Here is a 17,103-nt window from a genome sequence, read left to right on the forward strand (position 1 = left end):
GCCCAGACGTTGAGCGCTTTCACTCTTTAACTGCCAGAAGCCTTCGTCTGAGACGTGACATAATGATCTCACTAACTATATATAGGGTAGAACGAAATTTATATCACGACTTGTATAATCTACATCCTGAATTGGTGACAATACGAAAATCTTGCTGCAAAATTGATTTTGACCTTGAACTTCAAGGTGAAATTTTTTATCATTGCATCTCATTCATCAAACATAGAAGTCAAAATTATGGATTGAAAATGAACTGTTCTATTGAAAAACATTGTTAAAGTTTTAATAACTCATATACTTCAATACTTCAATACTTCAATTGTAAAATGTAATGTCACTTATTATGGAAATATACATATGTAATTATTATGGAAATACATTTCTTAAAATTTTAAATTATAGTTTTAATGAAAACTAGAAAAATTCACATTTGTAAAAAGTTAAAATCTATAATATATCTGATATTTAATGTAAAATTTGATTATAATTTTGATATAAAAAAAATATTTTGAATATATGTATTTGGAAGATACGACATAAATGAAAACAAAAATAAAATTATTAATAAAAAATGTATTGCATATTAAAAGTGTACGATTATTATTATGAAATTTGATGTTAATAAATGTATCAGAATTTCATTATTTGTTTGTTTTCCTTAGAAAAAGAAAAAATCCAATATACATATATGCATTTTGCAAAAAAAAAGAAAAAAAATTTGGGAAAAATTAATAAATAAATTATTCTTGTTTTTTATACATGGCAGGATATGATTATAAATATACATAAATTAATATATTGTATAAATTAATGCAGTCAAGAATCAATATTAATTTTAAAATATATATACATTATTTCAGTTAATTCTTTAATCTTAATTTATAATTATTTATTTTTGCCAATTACTTCAGCACAAGCACAATTAATATCAACATATTGGTATTGAAATCCTAATTCTTTGACACGTTTAGGAATAACTTTCTGTCCCTCTAGCATAATCTAAAACCAAATTGATATAATTATTAGTTGCAACAGAATATAACAAAATATGTATTGTGTACTAACTTTCGCACGTTCTTTACTGAAAATGCTATTCAAAAAAATGCGTGGCACAGGAATACATGCAGGCCTTCGTATCACAGATGCAAATGCATTAGTAAATTCTTTATTTGTTATAATCTGTAAATAATTCACTTACTAATTATACTTATTTAATTTATACCTGTTGAAGTTTCAGTTAATTTCAATTAATTACCTGGGGAGCAACACCATTTAATATACCATGCACAGTTTTGTTTTCAATTGAAAATAAAAATAAATTTACTAAATCTGATATATGTATCCATGGCATATATTGATTTCCATTAGCAATAGGACCACCCAAGCCAAAGAAAAATGGCAAATATATTTGTTTAATCATACCACCAGTTTTTCCTAATACAACTCCTGACCTAATTGTGGTCTGTCTGATATTACTATCTTTTGGAAGTTGCGCAGCTGCCTCCCATTCATGACAGAGTTCTGATACAATTTGAAACGATGTAATTACTGTATTAAAATAATTTTTAATGTACAAATATGTACCGACACTAAATTAAAGATTTACCTGATAGGAAATCATATTTTTCACATTTACTTTCTTCAGTATATTCTTTGTTATTTGGTTTATAATAAGACACTCCAGAGATTGTTACAAAAGCATTAGCTTTTGTACATGTTATAGCTTTGGCTAAAGATTTTGTTGTCTCTACTCGGCTATTTATAACATTTTGTTTAAATCCTTCTGACCATCGCTGTTTTGGATCAAGTATGTTCTGACCAGCAACATTAATTACAGCAGTTGTATTTTCAGGTAAACCATAACACTCCAAATCATGCTATAAATTTTTTATTACAATATGAAATTAGTAATATTATATAGCATAATTGTATTTAATTTGTCTTACCCATGAAATTCGATTAGGGCCAGGCATACGAGAAATACATGTATAAGAAATACCTTTATGAGATAACAAATTTACTATCTGTGTCCCAATAAAACCTGTACCACCACCTGGGAGAAATACATAACCTCAACCAGTGTAACCTATTAATTGATGTGATTCCAAAAATTTATTTTAAGTTTGTTGAATGAGAAAATAAACTTGCCTATAACTACGTGTTTTAGCGTCATGTTATTCTAAAAGTAAAAATATATTATAGTATTATATACAAGTACAATAATGTAGAATTATCACTATAACTAGTTTTATTAAATTATCATCGATTACAAGATAAATTCAACTAAAATATTTTTTTCACTATTTATTTATTTGTATGTTATTCATTCTATCTTATTTTTTTAATTATTTTATATGTTTCTTTTTTAAATTCTTGTAAATGTTAGTTATTTAACAAAGGTTTGAAAACTATGAAGTTTATTCTTATTGTACAATTTGAAACTCAATTTTGTAGTTTGTGTATGTATATATAAATATATATATATATGCACGATAATAAGACAATAAGCAATTATGATTAAAATTCACAGTACAATTTGTATATTGAGTGCCTATTTATATATATATATATATATATAGTATGTATAATGTACGATATATACACAATCACAAAAATACAATATGCGCATGCGTATACTTATATGCACATGTGTATGTTCATATATATATACTATGGTATCACAAATGACTAAGAGCAAGAATAACATAATAGAATAAGGAATACTAGAGAGGAACCAGATTAGTTTTTATTAAGAACTAAGAACGATTGGCGGCGTTAGTGTTGGCATATTTGCATCCGCTTACTGAGAGAACAGGTAATATTAATATTCAATACGGACGAAGTATAGATGTACAAGAAGTATGAAATATGGCGTCTGCGTTAGAAAATTTGGAAACTCAATTGGAGCTTTTTATTGAAAATGTTAGGCAAATACGTATTATAGTAAGTGATTTTCAACCACAAGGACAAAATGTACTGAATCAAAAAATGTGAGTAATATGTATATAGTAGTCTTTTATTATTCTTTTTGTTACATATATATTCAATATCGTTGGATTAACCAAATATATTTAATCGGAAAAAAATGTCACTTAAAAGTGTTATTATTTGTAAAAAAATTTTAAAACAAATAACTTTTAATAATATTAAAAGTGTAAAAATTTAAGTCAGTGTTAATTATTGTTTCAATATTTATATATACGTATATGTTGCAACATAAATTTCTTTATTTTCATACTTTTATGTTTCAGTCAAGGTTTAGTAAATGGTTTACAAGAAATAGATAAGCTTAAGTCTCAAGTTCAAGATGTTCATGTACCTTTGGAGGTTTTTGAGTAACTATCAAAACAGATTTAATTTTCACAGCTAAATCGTACATTTATTTTATGCATTTATGAAAATTGCAAAGATGTATATAATAAATATATCTAAATTCTTTAAAGTACACATTATAAGATAAATTTTCTTTAAATACTATTTCTTCAGTTATATTTTGAAAAATTTATAAATGCATAAAAATTTGCTATTCATAATGAAGGATTTATTATATCTGCATGATTTTCATGTTTATATAATTTTCATATTTATATGATTTTAGTTACATTGATCAAGGAAGAAATCCACAATTGTATACCAAGGATTGCATAGAAAAGGCATTAACTAAGAATGAACAAGTAAAAGGAAAGATTGATGCTTATAGAAAATTTAAAGCAAACATGCTTGTAGAATTAACTAGAGTTTTCCCACATGAGTTGGCTAAATATAGAGCTATACGTGGTGATGAATGAACCAAAGGTGCATGATACAGGATAACACAATGTTTCATTGTTAATTTTTTTACTATATCCTAATTACTTGTACAATAAATATTTATTATAATAAATATTAAAAAAAAATATCTAATGGATTATATTTTTATGAAACATTTTATGAATATTATTAAAACATAATTGTAACAGTTATATTGTATGTAATAAATAGAATGTGGATTTTTATGCATTTATAAAAAATTTAAAAATACAATGTACATAGAAACATATAGAACATGAAAAATATAATATCTGTGAGAATATTTAATTAATGATGAAATAAACCTCTATCTAAATTCTATTTTTCAAAATACTTTCGCAAAAATATGAATTTTTATAGAAATTCGCAATCTTATGATGACATAAATTTTAGAATAACAACTTATTGTCAATAATCAATTTAAATGATTATATCAATGAAAAATTAAATCATGATTGTCTTTAAATATTATTTTTTAAAAAATTATTGAACAAATTAGATTATAATTTAGATTAAAGTTAAATGTTATTAACTTCTTTTTCATTAAATGAATTTGGTTTCGAATTTATACCCCATATGCCATACACCCCACTTCGTGATCTTTTGTCCAATCAAAATGGATTTAGTTTATAACCTGAAGCGGATAAAATCACTTAAATGAAAGCGTATTCAGTCATTTGAAAGACGAATCTGCACGAATAAAGTATACAAAGTATCATTATGATTGTTTTGTTGTTTATCGTATTTGTTGCAAAAGTTAGTACAAGTGACAATATTCAAAAATCATATAAGTAAGTTTTACAGTGATTCTTTATATTTATTGGATAAAATTTTTAAATAAGTTAGTAAAACTTAAATAAGTTAGTAAGAAGTATCTTTTTGATCAACTTTATTAATACAGAGATTATAGTATATAAAAGAATGTAGTTTTAAGTCACTTAGGTATTTTATAAATTATAAAATTCTTGAACACTATAATTTTCTTTTTTATAACAATTTTTTTATTGTTTATAGTTACTAATTTATATTAATTTGTAATATATAATAAATCGATAATTATATATAATATCAATAGAACAAAGAAATATTTAGAATTAATACACAAAAGTTCGAAAATCATAATTCAATGCAATCACTCTTTATTGAAAATCGAAATTGAAAATAGATGAAGGAGAGAGATTTGTCTCATTTTAATTTGTATAGTGAAAGCAACAGGTACACGATACGTGGCACCTACATATGTCGTAGATCATGGATAATAGCAAATAGAAAATTATATAAAATCGAACACAAAAATACGTATCAATATTTTAGATCGTATTAATTTTTTAATAGTTCAAGAGTTATTCACGTTATTATAATTATTAATCTTTATTATATACATATATACAGTAGCGGACAAAAGTTTAATACGTTTTTGATAGATTATCGTATTATATATCGTATACTAACTTGTCTTCAAACTGTCTGTACACTAATGTAATTGTAGATTATCAACAAGGTAAGCTGAGATATCTTTGAATGCGCCAGTTCATTTTTACTATAATTTTTGAGGGATTTATTTTTGGTCTATTGTAATAGAATTGAATTTTTTTAAATTTCATCTTATCATCTTTGTTTATATAAGCTGTTTCAAATCTTTCTGTTAGCAAAAATATTTTTTCTTGGAGACACTCTCTCTCTCTCTCTCTCTCTCTCTCTCTCTCTCTCTCTCTCTCTCTCTCTCNTCTCTCTCTCTCTCTCTCTCTCTTTTCTGACCGTACATTGCTAGCTTTATGTATTTAAATATTATTAGAATTGTTATAAATTTGATGTTACATTTAAGCTGCCGATTTTTATACAGTTTCATATTTTGATAAATGGAAATGTAGAAATTTGTTTCATCTATTAAAAATTAAACCAGCATCCTGCTTTAAATATTAATCTAATTAATATAATATAATATTGAATATTAATAGTATATAATAATGTGATATAATAGTACTATATTTTTATATCTTTCAATTTTTCATAAATGCATAAAAATTTGCAATTTAGTTATATTAACTGAATTATGTTATAGCTCAATTTATTTGAAACATTAAATGTTTGAATATTTCTTATAAATTTTTCATTGACAATAAATATATAGATTATTTCTTTATATATATTTTAGAAGGTTATAAATTATGGAACTATTAAATATTGTAGTATTATTAAATGTTTAGGATTGGTCAAAAATATAGTGTACCTGTAATAGTAAGTTATGAATTACATATTTATTAGTTAGTATTCATTATATAGTGTAATAATCTATTGAAAGTAATTTTTGTCCGCTACTGTGTATTTTTACACATGAATATATATCTCCTTTTCTATTTTGTTTTGCACTATTTAATTTTTTTTCATAAAAGAATATGCAAAAAAATATATATTTATGAAGAAGGAAAAAAGGAAAGAGAAAATTGATTAATTTTGATCACAGTTCACCATGGCATTATGAATGCAAGGGTGGCTTGTGTAAGAAGGAATTCATTACAAAGGAAGTGACTAATCCCACTTCATTGGAAGTATGCGAATTGTTTTGTGATGCATCCAGTTCTCTGTGGCCAAAACCAACTGGTCATCTATCTTTGAGCAAAAATATGGTCCAATTTGATCCAGACAAAATTATGTTAGATGACGTACAATCTGGAACTCAAATTAAATATCTTCTTGAAAGAAATATAGTTTTATTGAAGAACATTGTGAAAAATATTGGCGGTAAATTAGCAAATGCTGGCGGAATGGAAATGCTTATTCGATGCAAAGGCTATCTCGAAATGAACAACATTAAATTGACTTTGCACACAGATGAAAGCTACAATTTAACTGTAATACAAATGGATAAAACGGTGAGCTTGGTAATTCTTTTATGGAAAGTTTTTTTCTTTATCGTTTCATATAATTGTGGTCATAGTTAATTTCATCTGATCATAGTTAATGCAGTCGGATCTCTTATAACGTGGATGATGCATATATATATGTATGTATATTCTGCGTTGTAAATTCATGATATAGAAACTAAAATAAATCCTTTTTGAAATAACACAATTAATTTCCTGTAGAAATAACTATCACATAATAGTGGACAAAGTTGTTTTAATTGAGCCGTTTATTTTAGAAATGGCTCAAGTCCATTTATTTTTGAAATTTTAATGGTTTGCATTTTAACAGATTTAAAAATATAACTAATAACATGGTAGTATAATATTTTTGTGTTTCTACCATTTATCAACCCGATTAGTATGATAAATATTGTTTAGAAAATAACGTTTTTGATGGCTGTAAATGGATCTAAGCCACTTTCAATTGATGACCAATTAGTAAAATATTAATTTTTAAAACTCCCTTGAAAAAATAAAATTTCTTTAAAATAAAAAAAATATATACAATTTTGTGTTATAAAATTAAAAAATATCCAACTTTTATTCACTATTAAAGAAATGTTACATTCAAGTAATATTTTGTAATTTATAATTCATTCTTTCCCAGTTTGCGTATGCGGGAAAGATTTAAAATAATTATGATGTACAGATGGTATTGTAATAAGTCCATTATATCGGTGTATTTTAGTATTGTGATTGGTCTTACATTTTTGTACAATAGTGTCAATTCAATATTATTAAAGTTTCTTGGTCTGCCCCGACGCGATAATAAATCCAGAATTTTGAATAGTGCATTCTCATTCATTGATGTTTTATAGAATATTTTATATAATTCAGTTATATGTTTCAAAAATCGCATCCAATATATTTTTAACCAATTTATTCTTTCTCTATTAGTATTTTTTAACTTTCTAAAAACCTCGTCCTCCAGAGGTTTAGTTAAAATGAAATCCTCTCGTTTTCAATCCATCATTGTATTTATGAAGTTATTTTTTCGACCCTTTTTATATTTCGTAATATTCCTGAAGGATACAATATACTTCATAATATACTTCGTATCAATAACCTCATAACTATTAAAATGAGACTTTCAAAATAAAGTATAGCTTTATTATTCTATTAACCAGCTAATTTTTTGTGTACAAAATCTTAGTAATTTTAAATATATTAGTTACAATTTGTTTAAAATGAAAACATAACATAGAAATGTAAATATTAAAACAGCTAGCTTGATTTTTTTGAAAAATGGACTTAGACCATTTTTAAAATAAACGGCTCAATTGTATAAAAGTTAATGTACAAATTATAATTTTTGAGTCATACAGTATTGAATATTATTTAAAAAAATTTTTATTTAAATAACTACTTAAATATAAAGTTACTGCATTTACTTGCATTTACTTGTTAGTTTAAAAATTAATTAATTAAAATAATAAAATTAACTGTTATTATCAATTATTAAATATTATTTATTGTTTATTATTTATCATTTATAACTAAAATTTTCATACATTAATAGTAACGTGCAATACGTTAAAAATAGATACAAAATCAATCGTTTTAATTGTTTCTCGTTTTTCTCATTATGTCGATTGAAATCATGCGATTTCGAAGTGTTAAAAAGTATAGACAAAGATCGGATATTGGATGATACCTACGTGACAGCTTGATTTGAAAAAATAATAGTTTTAAAAGCAAATATAAACTTTCAAATACGAGTTATATTATTGTTGAAAAAGGAAATTAACATCTAAAAAATCTTACGCAATTTTACAATTGTGTTACAGGAGGATCTGATACTAATTAATATATTGTGTTACGCGAGTTACATGAATACCACATTATATGGAGTCCTATTGCATTTACTTGTAATTTATTAATAACACAAAATATTCTGACAAATATGTCAGCTTAAGAATAATTCAATAAATTAATTCTTATGCAAATAGCTACACGGCATATGTTTCTTTCTTCAGAATTTGTCAAAAGATGACTGAAAACACATTGATTGCTGAATTGTATCTTGAAAATGTCGCTATTTGTAGCCAAATCTTTCTCCAAATTTTTTTCTGTTTCTGTTGCCAATGACAAACTTCGTTGTCACTAGCAAAGTTGCAAGAAGCAAGTTCCAACCGGTAAAAAAGAAAAGCAAAAAACATGCTGCCGCATGTTTACCATTCGTAACAGAAATATTTGCAACAGAACAAATGTTTCTTTAGTATGTAACAAATGTTCCTCTTTGTCGCTTGATATTTGTAGAATGCATTGTAATTTGTAGCGTACTGCAGAATCTTCACAGTTGTGTCACATGTCTTAACACATTAAAGACCGGATTTTTTTTTTTCAACTTATCCTAATGGCCGCGTATTTTCCCGACAGGCTGCTTTTTTGCAGTCAACTATAAATGAGTTTATATCTCATCAATTTCATCATTTTTATAATATTTATTTTAAACTTTTAGTGTTTGAATATAAAATATTATTTCACATTAAGAAACAATAATTTGATGCATGTTGTGATGCAAAATTACTACCTTTTATAATCTTGATGAAATTATGAACTAGATGCAAAAATAATCAACATAATCTATAATAATGTACAAAAGAAGTAATACAGTACATCAAATACAAAAAAATACACTCTTATGTCCTGTAGTGCCATTTGTTTGATCTGTTCCTTTGTTACACATTACTATTGTTAGTATGCAGTTAGCACTACATTGAGACACATAGACAATGCAAAAATTATCCCTGAACTCTTTGGTTTGATTTATCGAGGAGACCTTATCCTTTATAGTTCCAATTATTTCATATATTGTATTTAATATAAAGCCTATATATAAAAAAAGTTCCTAGTACTTTTTCAAGGTACTGCGTAAAACATTTTTCTCCATGAAGAGGAACCATACAAAATTTGCATATATACCTCGTTTCACTTCTTCATGTGACATTCATGTCATGGCAGCACAAACTTTACAAGCTCTGGTAGGAAATTTCCTTTTTCCATTGCTTGAAGTAGACACAAGTTCATGTTACTTCATGTCACCCGACAACCTTTTAGGTGGATCTATTTGTAGTGCTCTCCCTGTATCACCAGAAGAAGAACTAGATATATCTCTCTCTGTTGCCAGAGAGCCTTCATTATCATTGTTAGTAATCCACTATTTTGCCACCAAAAGGAGAAACTGCTTATACTTTATTTTTTTCTCTAGATTCAGGGCATTGTAGATTCTAAAACAATTGAAAAGTCCACAGTTTATGAGATAAAGGATGACTTTTTTTGTCCATTTCATTGTTTTCGTTAGAATAGAATAATATAAAAGGTACTGATCAATTCCTTTCATGTGGTCATTGTATTGATTTATACACACATGTTTTACTATATCCTCTCCAGTTTCTCTATTTTTCTTTCCTGTATTTGAGACAGAAGTGTCATGAATTGTTGATATCATTCTGATGTTTCTTCTAACAATATCTTCCAATTTTTTCCATTCACCAGTGTAAATCTCCATATTGCAGATATAACCTGTGTCACTCTCGCACACCAGCCTAACAAGTAAATATACTTATAATCTTTGCAGGGTTCGAAACCTTAGGTGTCCTCTCCATGGAATTATTCCCTTGTCCAAAAACAACTGTTGCTTTGCTCTGTATATTGTCTTGAATTTATGGAGGAAATAATCCAGGTTGAATTTTGAAGAGTCTCTTAGAGTCTCTATTGTCCATTGTCGTGTTATCATTAAAGTGCCAGAATGTCCATATTTGCTCAAATCTAGTGGCTCATAGTCTGTGAAAATATAGAGGTAACTATTAGAGGATCTGTTGACTAATAATCTTTCCAGCTATCTTTTGTCCCATTAGAAGAATTAGGCCAAGGAATTCTTCATGTCTTTGTGTGTAACAGGAGATCACTTGAGTGCTTTAGGTGATGTTTTACGTTTCACTGAGGTTTGATCATGATAAGTACACAACTTCTTGCAAAACATTTCAAACAAGTCATCACCAAACATCAGGCTACAGAGGCTACAGAGTCACACTGAGATGGAAATGTAATAACCCCAGGATGACCAACTCCTTGTAAGCGTGGTGGAATATTAATTGAATGACAAAACAAATTATTCACTAGAACAGAATTACCTTCGTTAGTGTCGGAATCATTTGAAAGCACTGCTACCTTACGCTTCTTTACAGGTCTAATAATGTCACTGTCACTAGAATCGTCCTCACAACCATCAAAACCAGACTGAAAACCGAAATATTTTGAGGTATAGGTATTATATTCAGAGACTAAAACCGAAATATTGTGAGGTTTAGGTATTATACCGGTATTTGCTCCTATATTATCGTAATATAACCACTATTTGGGAAATCGGTTTTAATACCGGTATAAGACGGTCATACCAGTATTTTCATACGTATTTTATCGGTATTTGATGTCCACGGTAAAAATACCAGTAAAATATATACCGGTACGGTACCGCTTTATTGACGAAAACACATTTTTCATTTTCTACGTACAGTGATTTTTATTAATATTCGGACATCATGCTATTCAAAATATTGTTGTGGATTTCGATTGTTTATAATAGTAAATTTGGATTAATTTTTTAATAATATAATAGAACATTCATTATAGTTTATAGTAACATAAATTTTATTTATTTATTGCACATACTTTTCTTAATATCAAACAATAAACTGAAACTATGTCGAAATGTAGCGTGGCAAAAATATTCGGACATTTGAAGAACTATAATATTTGAACCTAAAAATTGTTAACATAAACAATAATTAATATTTTGTTAGATAGCCCTTAATTTCAATAATATATCGCAGACGCTTAGGCATATTAGTAATTTTTTTTGAGTAATTTAGCGGAATATTCTTCCATTCTACGATTAGTTGTTTTAACTCTTCTTTCGATTTATTGACGTACGACAATTAGTCATTTTTCAAAAAGGAAAAGCGTATCGAGAAATCGGTCATCTTTTAAAATTGAGTAAAAGTATCGTGTCTCATATTATATGGAGATACAACGTTGAATTAATATTAGAAATAATAAATAAGCGTGTATAAGCGTCATCAAATTTACTATCGGCAGCTTTATGAAAACATTTAATCATTGTAATTAATATTAGAAATAATAAATAATGTGTATAAGCGTGTATAAGCGTCATCAAATTTACTATCGGCAGCTTTATGAAAACATTTAATCATTGTCTCCTTTTCCTTTTCTAATATATTAATATTTTATTTACCGGTATTATATCGGTATTATACCGAAGTACATCTACCGACCTAACATCGTTTTGATAGCATAATACCGGTATTCGCACCATTTTGGTTTCATCAAACGTAATCGAATAGTAACCTAAAAATACCGGTATCCGTAATACCGATTCGGTTTCTGATCAAAACATCCATTCACACAGTCATCCACATTTTCATTCTCACTAGGAACATCTGATAAATTATCGTCAAAAACTTCCGAAAATATTTCAGTTTCGTTCATTTCCTTCCGTTTTCTGAAAGAGGTCATTTCTAAAAGCACGAGGAATTTGAAGACGAAGATAGCGATTATTCGAATTACCAAAATGCAATCAAAACCGGTAAATAAGCAAAAAAAAAAAAAAAAAAAAACATGAAGACAATCGAGTTTAATACATTGACTACTGATATAAACACCTAAATAGACAAAATGTAGAAAACCCGAGTTATCTCGTGATTCATCCGTAACAGACGGCACGCGAAACACGAGTAACACGTCAGTAATGTGTTAAATATAATTTTGGATATTGTTTGTTTCGAAATTTTAAATAGGTACATTAGTAAATGATATAAGTCTCCTATAGATAAAGATCTTAATTTAACTAACAAATTTACACTTTGAATTAGATATTCTAATAATCTCTGTACTTGATAACATTTTTAAATGGTCAACGGAAATTTTTAAAATGTCGCCCATCTGTTAACAAGTAATTTTGTTTCAACATATTCACGAAGACGAATGCCTCCGAATTTCTGTCAATTTAAGCTTGGTCGAACTCATATTTTTCTTCTTTATTGTATTCATTTACTTTACTATACTGTAAGAAGCAGGTCTTTTTCAGCCACGTTGGTAACTTGGAATAAACTGTCAGTCGATGTTTACTGGGACATGTAGCAACAAGAAGCAAAAAGAAATTTCTTCATTATTATATAAAAACGTAGAAACATTCTGTTCACGCTGAAGCAATATAATTTGAAGAATATTTCGATTTCAAGGCGACATTTATTAAGTACATACATACTAAAGGAACATTTGTTTCTATTACCACGCGTTACTGCACGTTTTCTATTTTTTTTTATCTTTACCGTTCAAAGTGGAAATAGACAAGCAGTGATATTTATCGCTGCAAACACGAATTACATGTGATTTTTTCAAGATATATAGAACATGAAACAAAAATTTCTCATTGTTATTTCAGTGTGAACGTAGTTTATAAATTGGTATTTGTCGGAAATATTATGAAAAACGACAAGAGGCGATAGAAAGTTATTCGTTGCTTCAGTGGAGACTGATTTAAAACTCACCAAGAACGTGCATTCTTTTCAATATTGTATTGCATTGTGCGTTGATTTTATATGTATTTATACTAAAAAACAGACGTTGAGAGTATCAATACACATCCTGAACAATGTACATACATGAATATCAAATATAACAAATCACATGAACATATTGCCAATCGTCCATTATTTTCAACTTTGCTAATTCTTGTCACATTTGTCCAATGATCAAAAAACGCATTCAGTATAAGCAATCGATTATGTTAAATCGATTTTTACAATACAAACATACACACACACTATACACGCGCATATGCATATGCACGAAATGATAATAACTTTATATGAAGATAATTGGTATTTTGGAATAGATTTTGTTTGTTGACGAATTTGAATTACTGACGTAATTTTATATTTAATAAAACAACTTATTTTCTCATACTTATTTTTTTTTTATACCGTATAGAAATTGGAAGTCACGATCACAGCGAAATCATATTTCGGTATACGACATGGTTTGGAAACATTGAGTCAGTTGATCGTTTTCGACGATTTACGAAATCAGATTCAAATTCCGAACGAAATATCGATTATTGATGGTCCTGTGTATTCTTATCGTGGCGTATTATTGGATACTAGCCGAAATTTCATTGACAAGACGTCAATATTGCGAACGATCGACGGTATGGCTATGTCGAAGTTAAATACTTTACATTGGCACATTACAGATTCACACAGTTTTCCCTATGTTAGCAAGACATGGCCAGAATTTTCCAAATTTGGTTCTTATGCAACTGACAAGATTTACAATCAAGAAGATGTGAAAGAAATTGTTGAATACGGTCTTATTCGTGGTGTTAGAGTACTACCTGAATTTGATGCCCCAGCCCATGTAGGAGAAGGATGGCAGTGGGTAATTGATTTTCTTTAATTTTTTTCATCCATGTAAAAAACATGCAAGAAGAAATGAAGATGAAAAAGAAAATTTATTTTTAATGATCTCACTACTTTTAGGTCGAAAATGATACAATTGTTTGTTTTAAAGCAGAACCGTGGACAAATTACTGTGTTGAGCCACCTTGTGGCCAGTTGAATCCCACTAGCGAAAAAGTATACGAAATTCTCGAAGGAATATATAAAGACATGATTCAGGATTTTCAGTCGGATCTATTTCATATGGGTGGAGATGAAGTGAATATAAATTGTTGGAATTCTTCAGCTGTTATTACAAATTGGATGCAAACAGTTAAAAATTGGGATCTATCCGAATCAAATTTCTACATGCTTTGGCATTATTTCCAACAAAAAGCAATGGACAAGTTGAAAATTGCTAATGATGGAAAGGACATATCTATTATTTTATGGTCTAGTGGTTTAACCAATGAAGAAAATATTAAATATTTAGATCCTGCGAAATATATCATTCAAGTATGGACAACCAAACATGATATTACTATTGGCACATTGTTACGAAATAATTTTAAATTAATTATTTCTAATTACGACGCTCTTTATTTAGATTGTGGGTAGGTAAATAAGTATTTTCAAATTATAATATTGTTAAGCAACCATTCTTGCACAGAGTCAGGATAATTTTTCTTCTCGATATTCATGAAAAAATATAAAACATATTCTTACGGAACTCGGTTCTAGCAGTGCAATTCTTGTCATTCGTTTTGCGACCTAATTTCTCTCATATGTAGACATTGAAAGCTATTCTCGAATCGTTACTTTCAATTTCTTTGTAAGAAATTCAACAATATATTCTTAGTATTCGATTTTAGTATTCTTCATTTTTTCTTTCGTTTATGCTTTTTCTATTAGTTTTTCAGCATGGATAGGGGAAGGTAATAATTGGTGTGCTCCTTACAAAGGATGGCAGATCATTTATGATAATTCTCCATTGAAAATAATTAAATTGCAACATCTCGAAAGTAAAAGACATCTCATATTAGGTAAATATTTTTTTACGTTAAACTATAAAGATTATATTGCTATGACTATAATATTCGATTAAGCTTTCATCGTGTATATATATATATATAAGTACGAAAGTAAGCGAATTAGTATATATGTATATATATATATAAATAGGAGGTGAAACAGCTCTTTGGACGGAACAAGTCGATAGCGCGTCAATTGATGCAAAAATTTGGCCTAGAGCCGCGGCATTTGCTGAGAGATTGTGGGCAGAGCCCAGTTCAACTTGGATCCATGCAGAACAAAGAATGCTCAGGCATAGAGAACGACTCGTAAAAAGAGGAATTTCTGCTGAAAGTTTGCAACCTGAATGGTGTTCGCAGAATCAAGGCCTCTGTCAGGTATAATCTATCTTTAGAAAATTGATGAAAAAATTTGTTTACTTCTATCTTTTTCTCCTTCCTCTTTTCTCTTTTTTGCCTCATTTCTGACTGCTGATTTTTATAAAAAAAAAAAAATCTCGCGGGATGATAGAGAGACAACGGGAATAGTTCTCTCACTCATTCATAGTCATAATCTTATTTGTTTACGTTACACTTTCAACCAATAAGTGTATTTAACCCGGGATTACCCACGTGAAGGTCTAGTCGCCGGGATGTACCTGCGCTAGACCCCCAGGTGGGTAATCCCGGGTTAAGATTGTATTGATTCTATCTGAAACTCGCATTCTTTTCATGGGCCATTTTTCCAGTTCTCAACAGCACATAATTGACGTCTAAAATTAAAGGATCATATACATATAAATGAATGAATATATCTTAAATATGTATATGATTCATACATGTTTAAACATTAGTATTGTCCCCTTGTTATTTTATCACTATATACACATGTACTGAACATACATGTAAAGTACAAGTTCGATGGTTCAATATTCTCATACTATATCTTGGTATTTCTGAATGCATACTTTTCATTTAAAAGTCAATAAAATAAAAAAAAAAATCATACTGCAAATTGTAAAAGATAGACTTTAATCTTTAAATTTATGGTAGATTCTGCCGTGAAAAAATTTTGTCTGTAGTTTCGAAAAGCACCAGTTTCCTAAAATATAAAATTTTAGCTTCGGGTATTTATTAGTTTTTGTGATATTAATAAAAATCTTTCTGTACAATACACTGAATTCTGCTATTTTTGCTGTAATACTTGTCAAGTAGTTCAGAGACGGTTAACTACCGATCTTTGAGTCCTTACCCCTACTTTCTTGATAGGTAGCGTTATCCCCTCCACTGCATTAATCTCTCCACTTGTTTGGTACAGAAATCAACAAACTGAAAGAGAGAGGCTCATGTACGGCGAGGAAATTTCAATGAGTGGAGAGATCGATGCAATAGAGGGGATAGCGCTGATCAAGAAAGTAGGAGCAAGAACTCGTGAGCTGGTAGTAGTTACACATCTTTGAAGTAGTTGATGACGTAATAGCGATGTAGACCTCTATAAAGTATTTATAAAGTAACCCAGAAGTATAATCAGTATGATTAAACTTCTAAGCATTTTTTTAAAAATTTGTTTTCCGTTCGATAAAAAAAGTAGGAGTTGAGTTTGTGTTTCTTGGCTACCGGAAGACCGCCGATAATCATTATTCACAATATTGTGGATAACCGATTTTATCTGAAATTCCCTATAGATACTGAGGTCAATATCAGCTATTCAAGATTGACTGCTACAGCAAGGACCGTTGTATTAATAATATAACGATAGAATTCAATATATTAGAAATATATATTATATTTAATTATATAAATCTATAGAAAGCTTTTTTTCTTAAATCTTAGAATTAATAATAAACAATAATAATAAATATTCGAAGTTTTATATTTGAGATCTTTCCTAACTACTCTCAAAAAATTTCTTGTCGATTAGGCACAATATCCAAAATT

The 17,103-nt window shown here is 28.2% G+C and overlaps 4 protein-coding genes across 10 annotated transcripts in view; 2 read left to right on the top strand and 2 right to left on the bottom strand.

Moving 5' to 3' along the window:
* Positions 1-829: 829 nt before the first annotated feature.
* LOC122533973 (epimerase family protein SDR39U1) lies at positions 830-2,644 on the bottom strand. Of its 4 annotated transcripts, none has more exons than XM_043664192.1 (7): positions 2,603-2,644; positions 2,149-2,179; positions 1,947-2,053; positions 1,607-1,877; positions 1,256-1,521; positions 1,066-1,179; positions 830-999 (listed from the first exon to the last, which is right to left on the bottom strand). In XM_043664192.1, the coding sequence occupies exons 1-7, from the start codon at positions 2,627-2,629 to the stop codon at positions 886-888; spliced, it is 930 nt and encodes a 309-aa protein (XP_043520127.1). In that variant the 5' UTR covers positions 2,630-2,644; the 3' UTR covers positions 830-885. The 4 variants fall into 4 exon arrangements, with proteins under 4 accessions (XP_043520127.1, XP_043520129.1, XP_043520128.1 ...); XM_043664194.1 differs by lacking the exon at positions 2,603-2,644 and adding an exon at positions 2,534-2,562; XM_043664193.1 differs by lacking the exon at positions 2,603-2,644 and adding an exon at positions 2,433-2,448.
* A 41-nt stretch (positions 2,645-2,685) lies between these two features.
* LOC122533974 (mediator of RNA polymerase II transcription subunit 10) lies at positions 2,686-3,876 on the top strand. The gene is made up of 3 exons (XM_043664197.1): positions 2,686-2,990; positions 3,252-3,335; positions 3,599-3,876. Exons 1-3 carry the CDS (start codon positions 2,869-2,871, stop codon positions 3,786-3,788), a joined length of 396 nt encoding a protein of 131 aa, XP_043520132.1. The 5' UTR covers positions 2,686-2,868; the 3' UTR covers positions 3,789-3,876.
* A 419-nt stretch (positions 3,877-4,295) lies between these two features.
* The window catches only part of LOC122533984 (chitooligosaccharidolytic beta-N-acetylglucosaminidase), a 48,068-nt gene continuing 35,260 nt past the window's right edge, over positions 4,296-17,103 (top strand). Inside the window, exons 1-7 of one of the 4 annotated variants that reach the window (XM_043664222.1) lie at positions 4,296-4,580; positions 6,254-6,662; positions 13,710-14,156; positions 14,258-14,769; positions 15,068-15,198; positions 15,338-15,564; positions 16,851-16,973. In XM_043664222.1, the coding sequence (XP_043520157.1) occupies positions 4,510-4,580; positions 6,254-6,662; positions 13,710-14,156; positions 14,258-14,769; positions 15,068-15,198; positions 15,338-15,564; positions 16,851-16,883 (1,830 nt within the window). In that variant the 5' untranslated portion in view covers positions 4,296-4,509 and the 3' untranslated portion in view covers positions 16,884-16,973. Of the gene's footprint in view, positions 4,581-6,253; positions 6,663-13,709; positions 14,157-14,257; positions 14,770-15,067; positions 15,199-15,337; positions 15,565-16,483; positions 16,974-17,103 lie in introns of those variants that run through there. The other 3 variants (XM_043664223.1, XM_043664224.1, XM_043664225.1) reach the window with 3 other exon arrangements.
* On the bottom strand, positions 9,902-12,441 carry LOC122533985. Its single transcript, XM_043664226.1, has 3 exons — positions 12,125-12,441; positions 10,832-10,933; positions 9,902-10,481 (listed from the first exon to the last, which is right to left on the bottom strand). Exons 1-3 carry the CDS (start codon positions 12,231-12,233, stop codon positions 10,261-10,263), a joined length of 432 nt encoding a protein of 143 aa, XP_043520161.1. The 5' UTR covers positions 12,234-12,441; the 3' UTR covers positions 9,902-10,260.

Source organism: Frieseomelitta varia, unplaced genomic scaffold (genome assembly GCF_011392965.1).
Source record: "Frieseomelitta varia isolate USP_RPSP 00005682 unplaced genomic scaffold, Fvar_1.2 scaffold_564, whole genome shotgun sequence".
Classification (NCBI taxonomy): Eukaryota; Metazoa; Arthropoda; class Insecta; order Hymenoptera; family Apidae; genus Frieseomelitta; species Frieseomelitta varia.

Bases quoted from the DNA above. Each gene is read 5' to 3' on its own strand.
- LOC122533974 (XM_043664197.1), top strand. From the start codon at position 2,869: ATGGCGTCTGCGTTAGAAAATTTGGAAACTCAATTGGAGCTTTTTATT. The intron at 2,991-3,251 runs GTGAGTAATATG...TTTATGTTTCAG, and splicing joins AATGTACTGAATCAAAAAAT to TCAAGGTTTAGTAAATGGTT. The intron at 3,336-3,598 runs GTAACTATCAAA...ATATGATTTTAG, and splicing joins GTACCTTTGGAGGTTTTTGA to TTACATTGATCAAGGAAGAA.
- LOC122533973 (XM_043664192.1), bottom strand. From the start codon at position 2,629: ATGCGCATATTGTATTTTTGTGATTGT. The intron at 2,054-2,148 runs GCAAGTTTATTT...TATTTCTCCCAG, and splicing joins GCTAAAACACGTAGTTATAG to GTGGTGGTACAGGTTTTATT. The intron at 1,180-1,255 runs GTAATTAATTGA...AATTATTTACAG, and splicing joins TAAATGGTGTTGCTCCCCAG to ATTATAACAAATAAAGAATT.
- LOC122533985 (XM_043664226.1), bottom strand. From the start codon at position 12,233: ATGACCTCTTTCAGAAAACGGAAGGAAATGAACGAAACTGAAATATTT. The intron at 10,934-12,124 runs GTGTGAATGGAT...GTTTTCAGTCTG, and splicing joins GAATGAAAATGTGGATGACT to GTTTTGATGGTTGTGAGGAC. The intron at 10,482-10,831 runs GTAATTCTGTTC...ATATTTTCACAG, and splicing joins TGATTCCGACACTAACGAAG to ACTATGAGCCACTAGATTTG.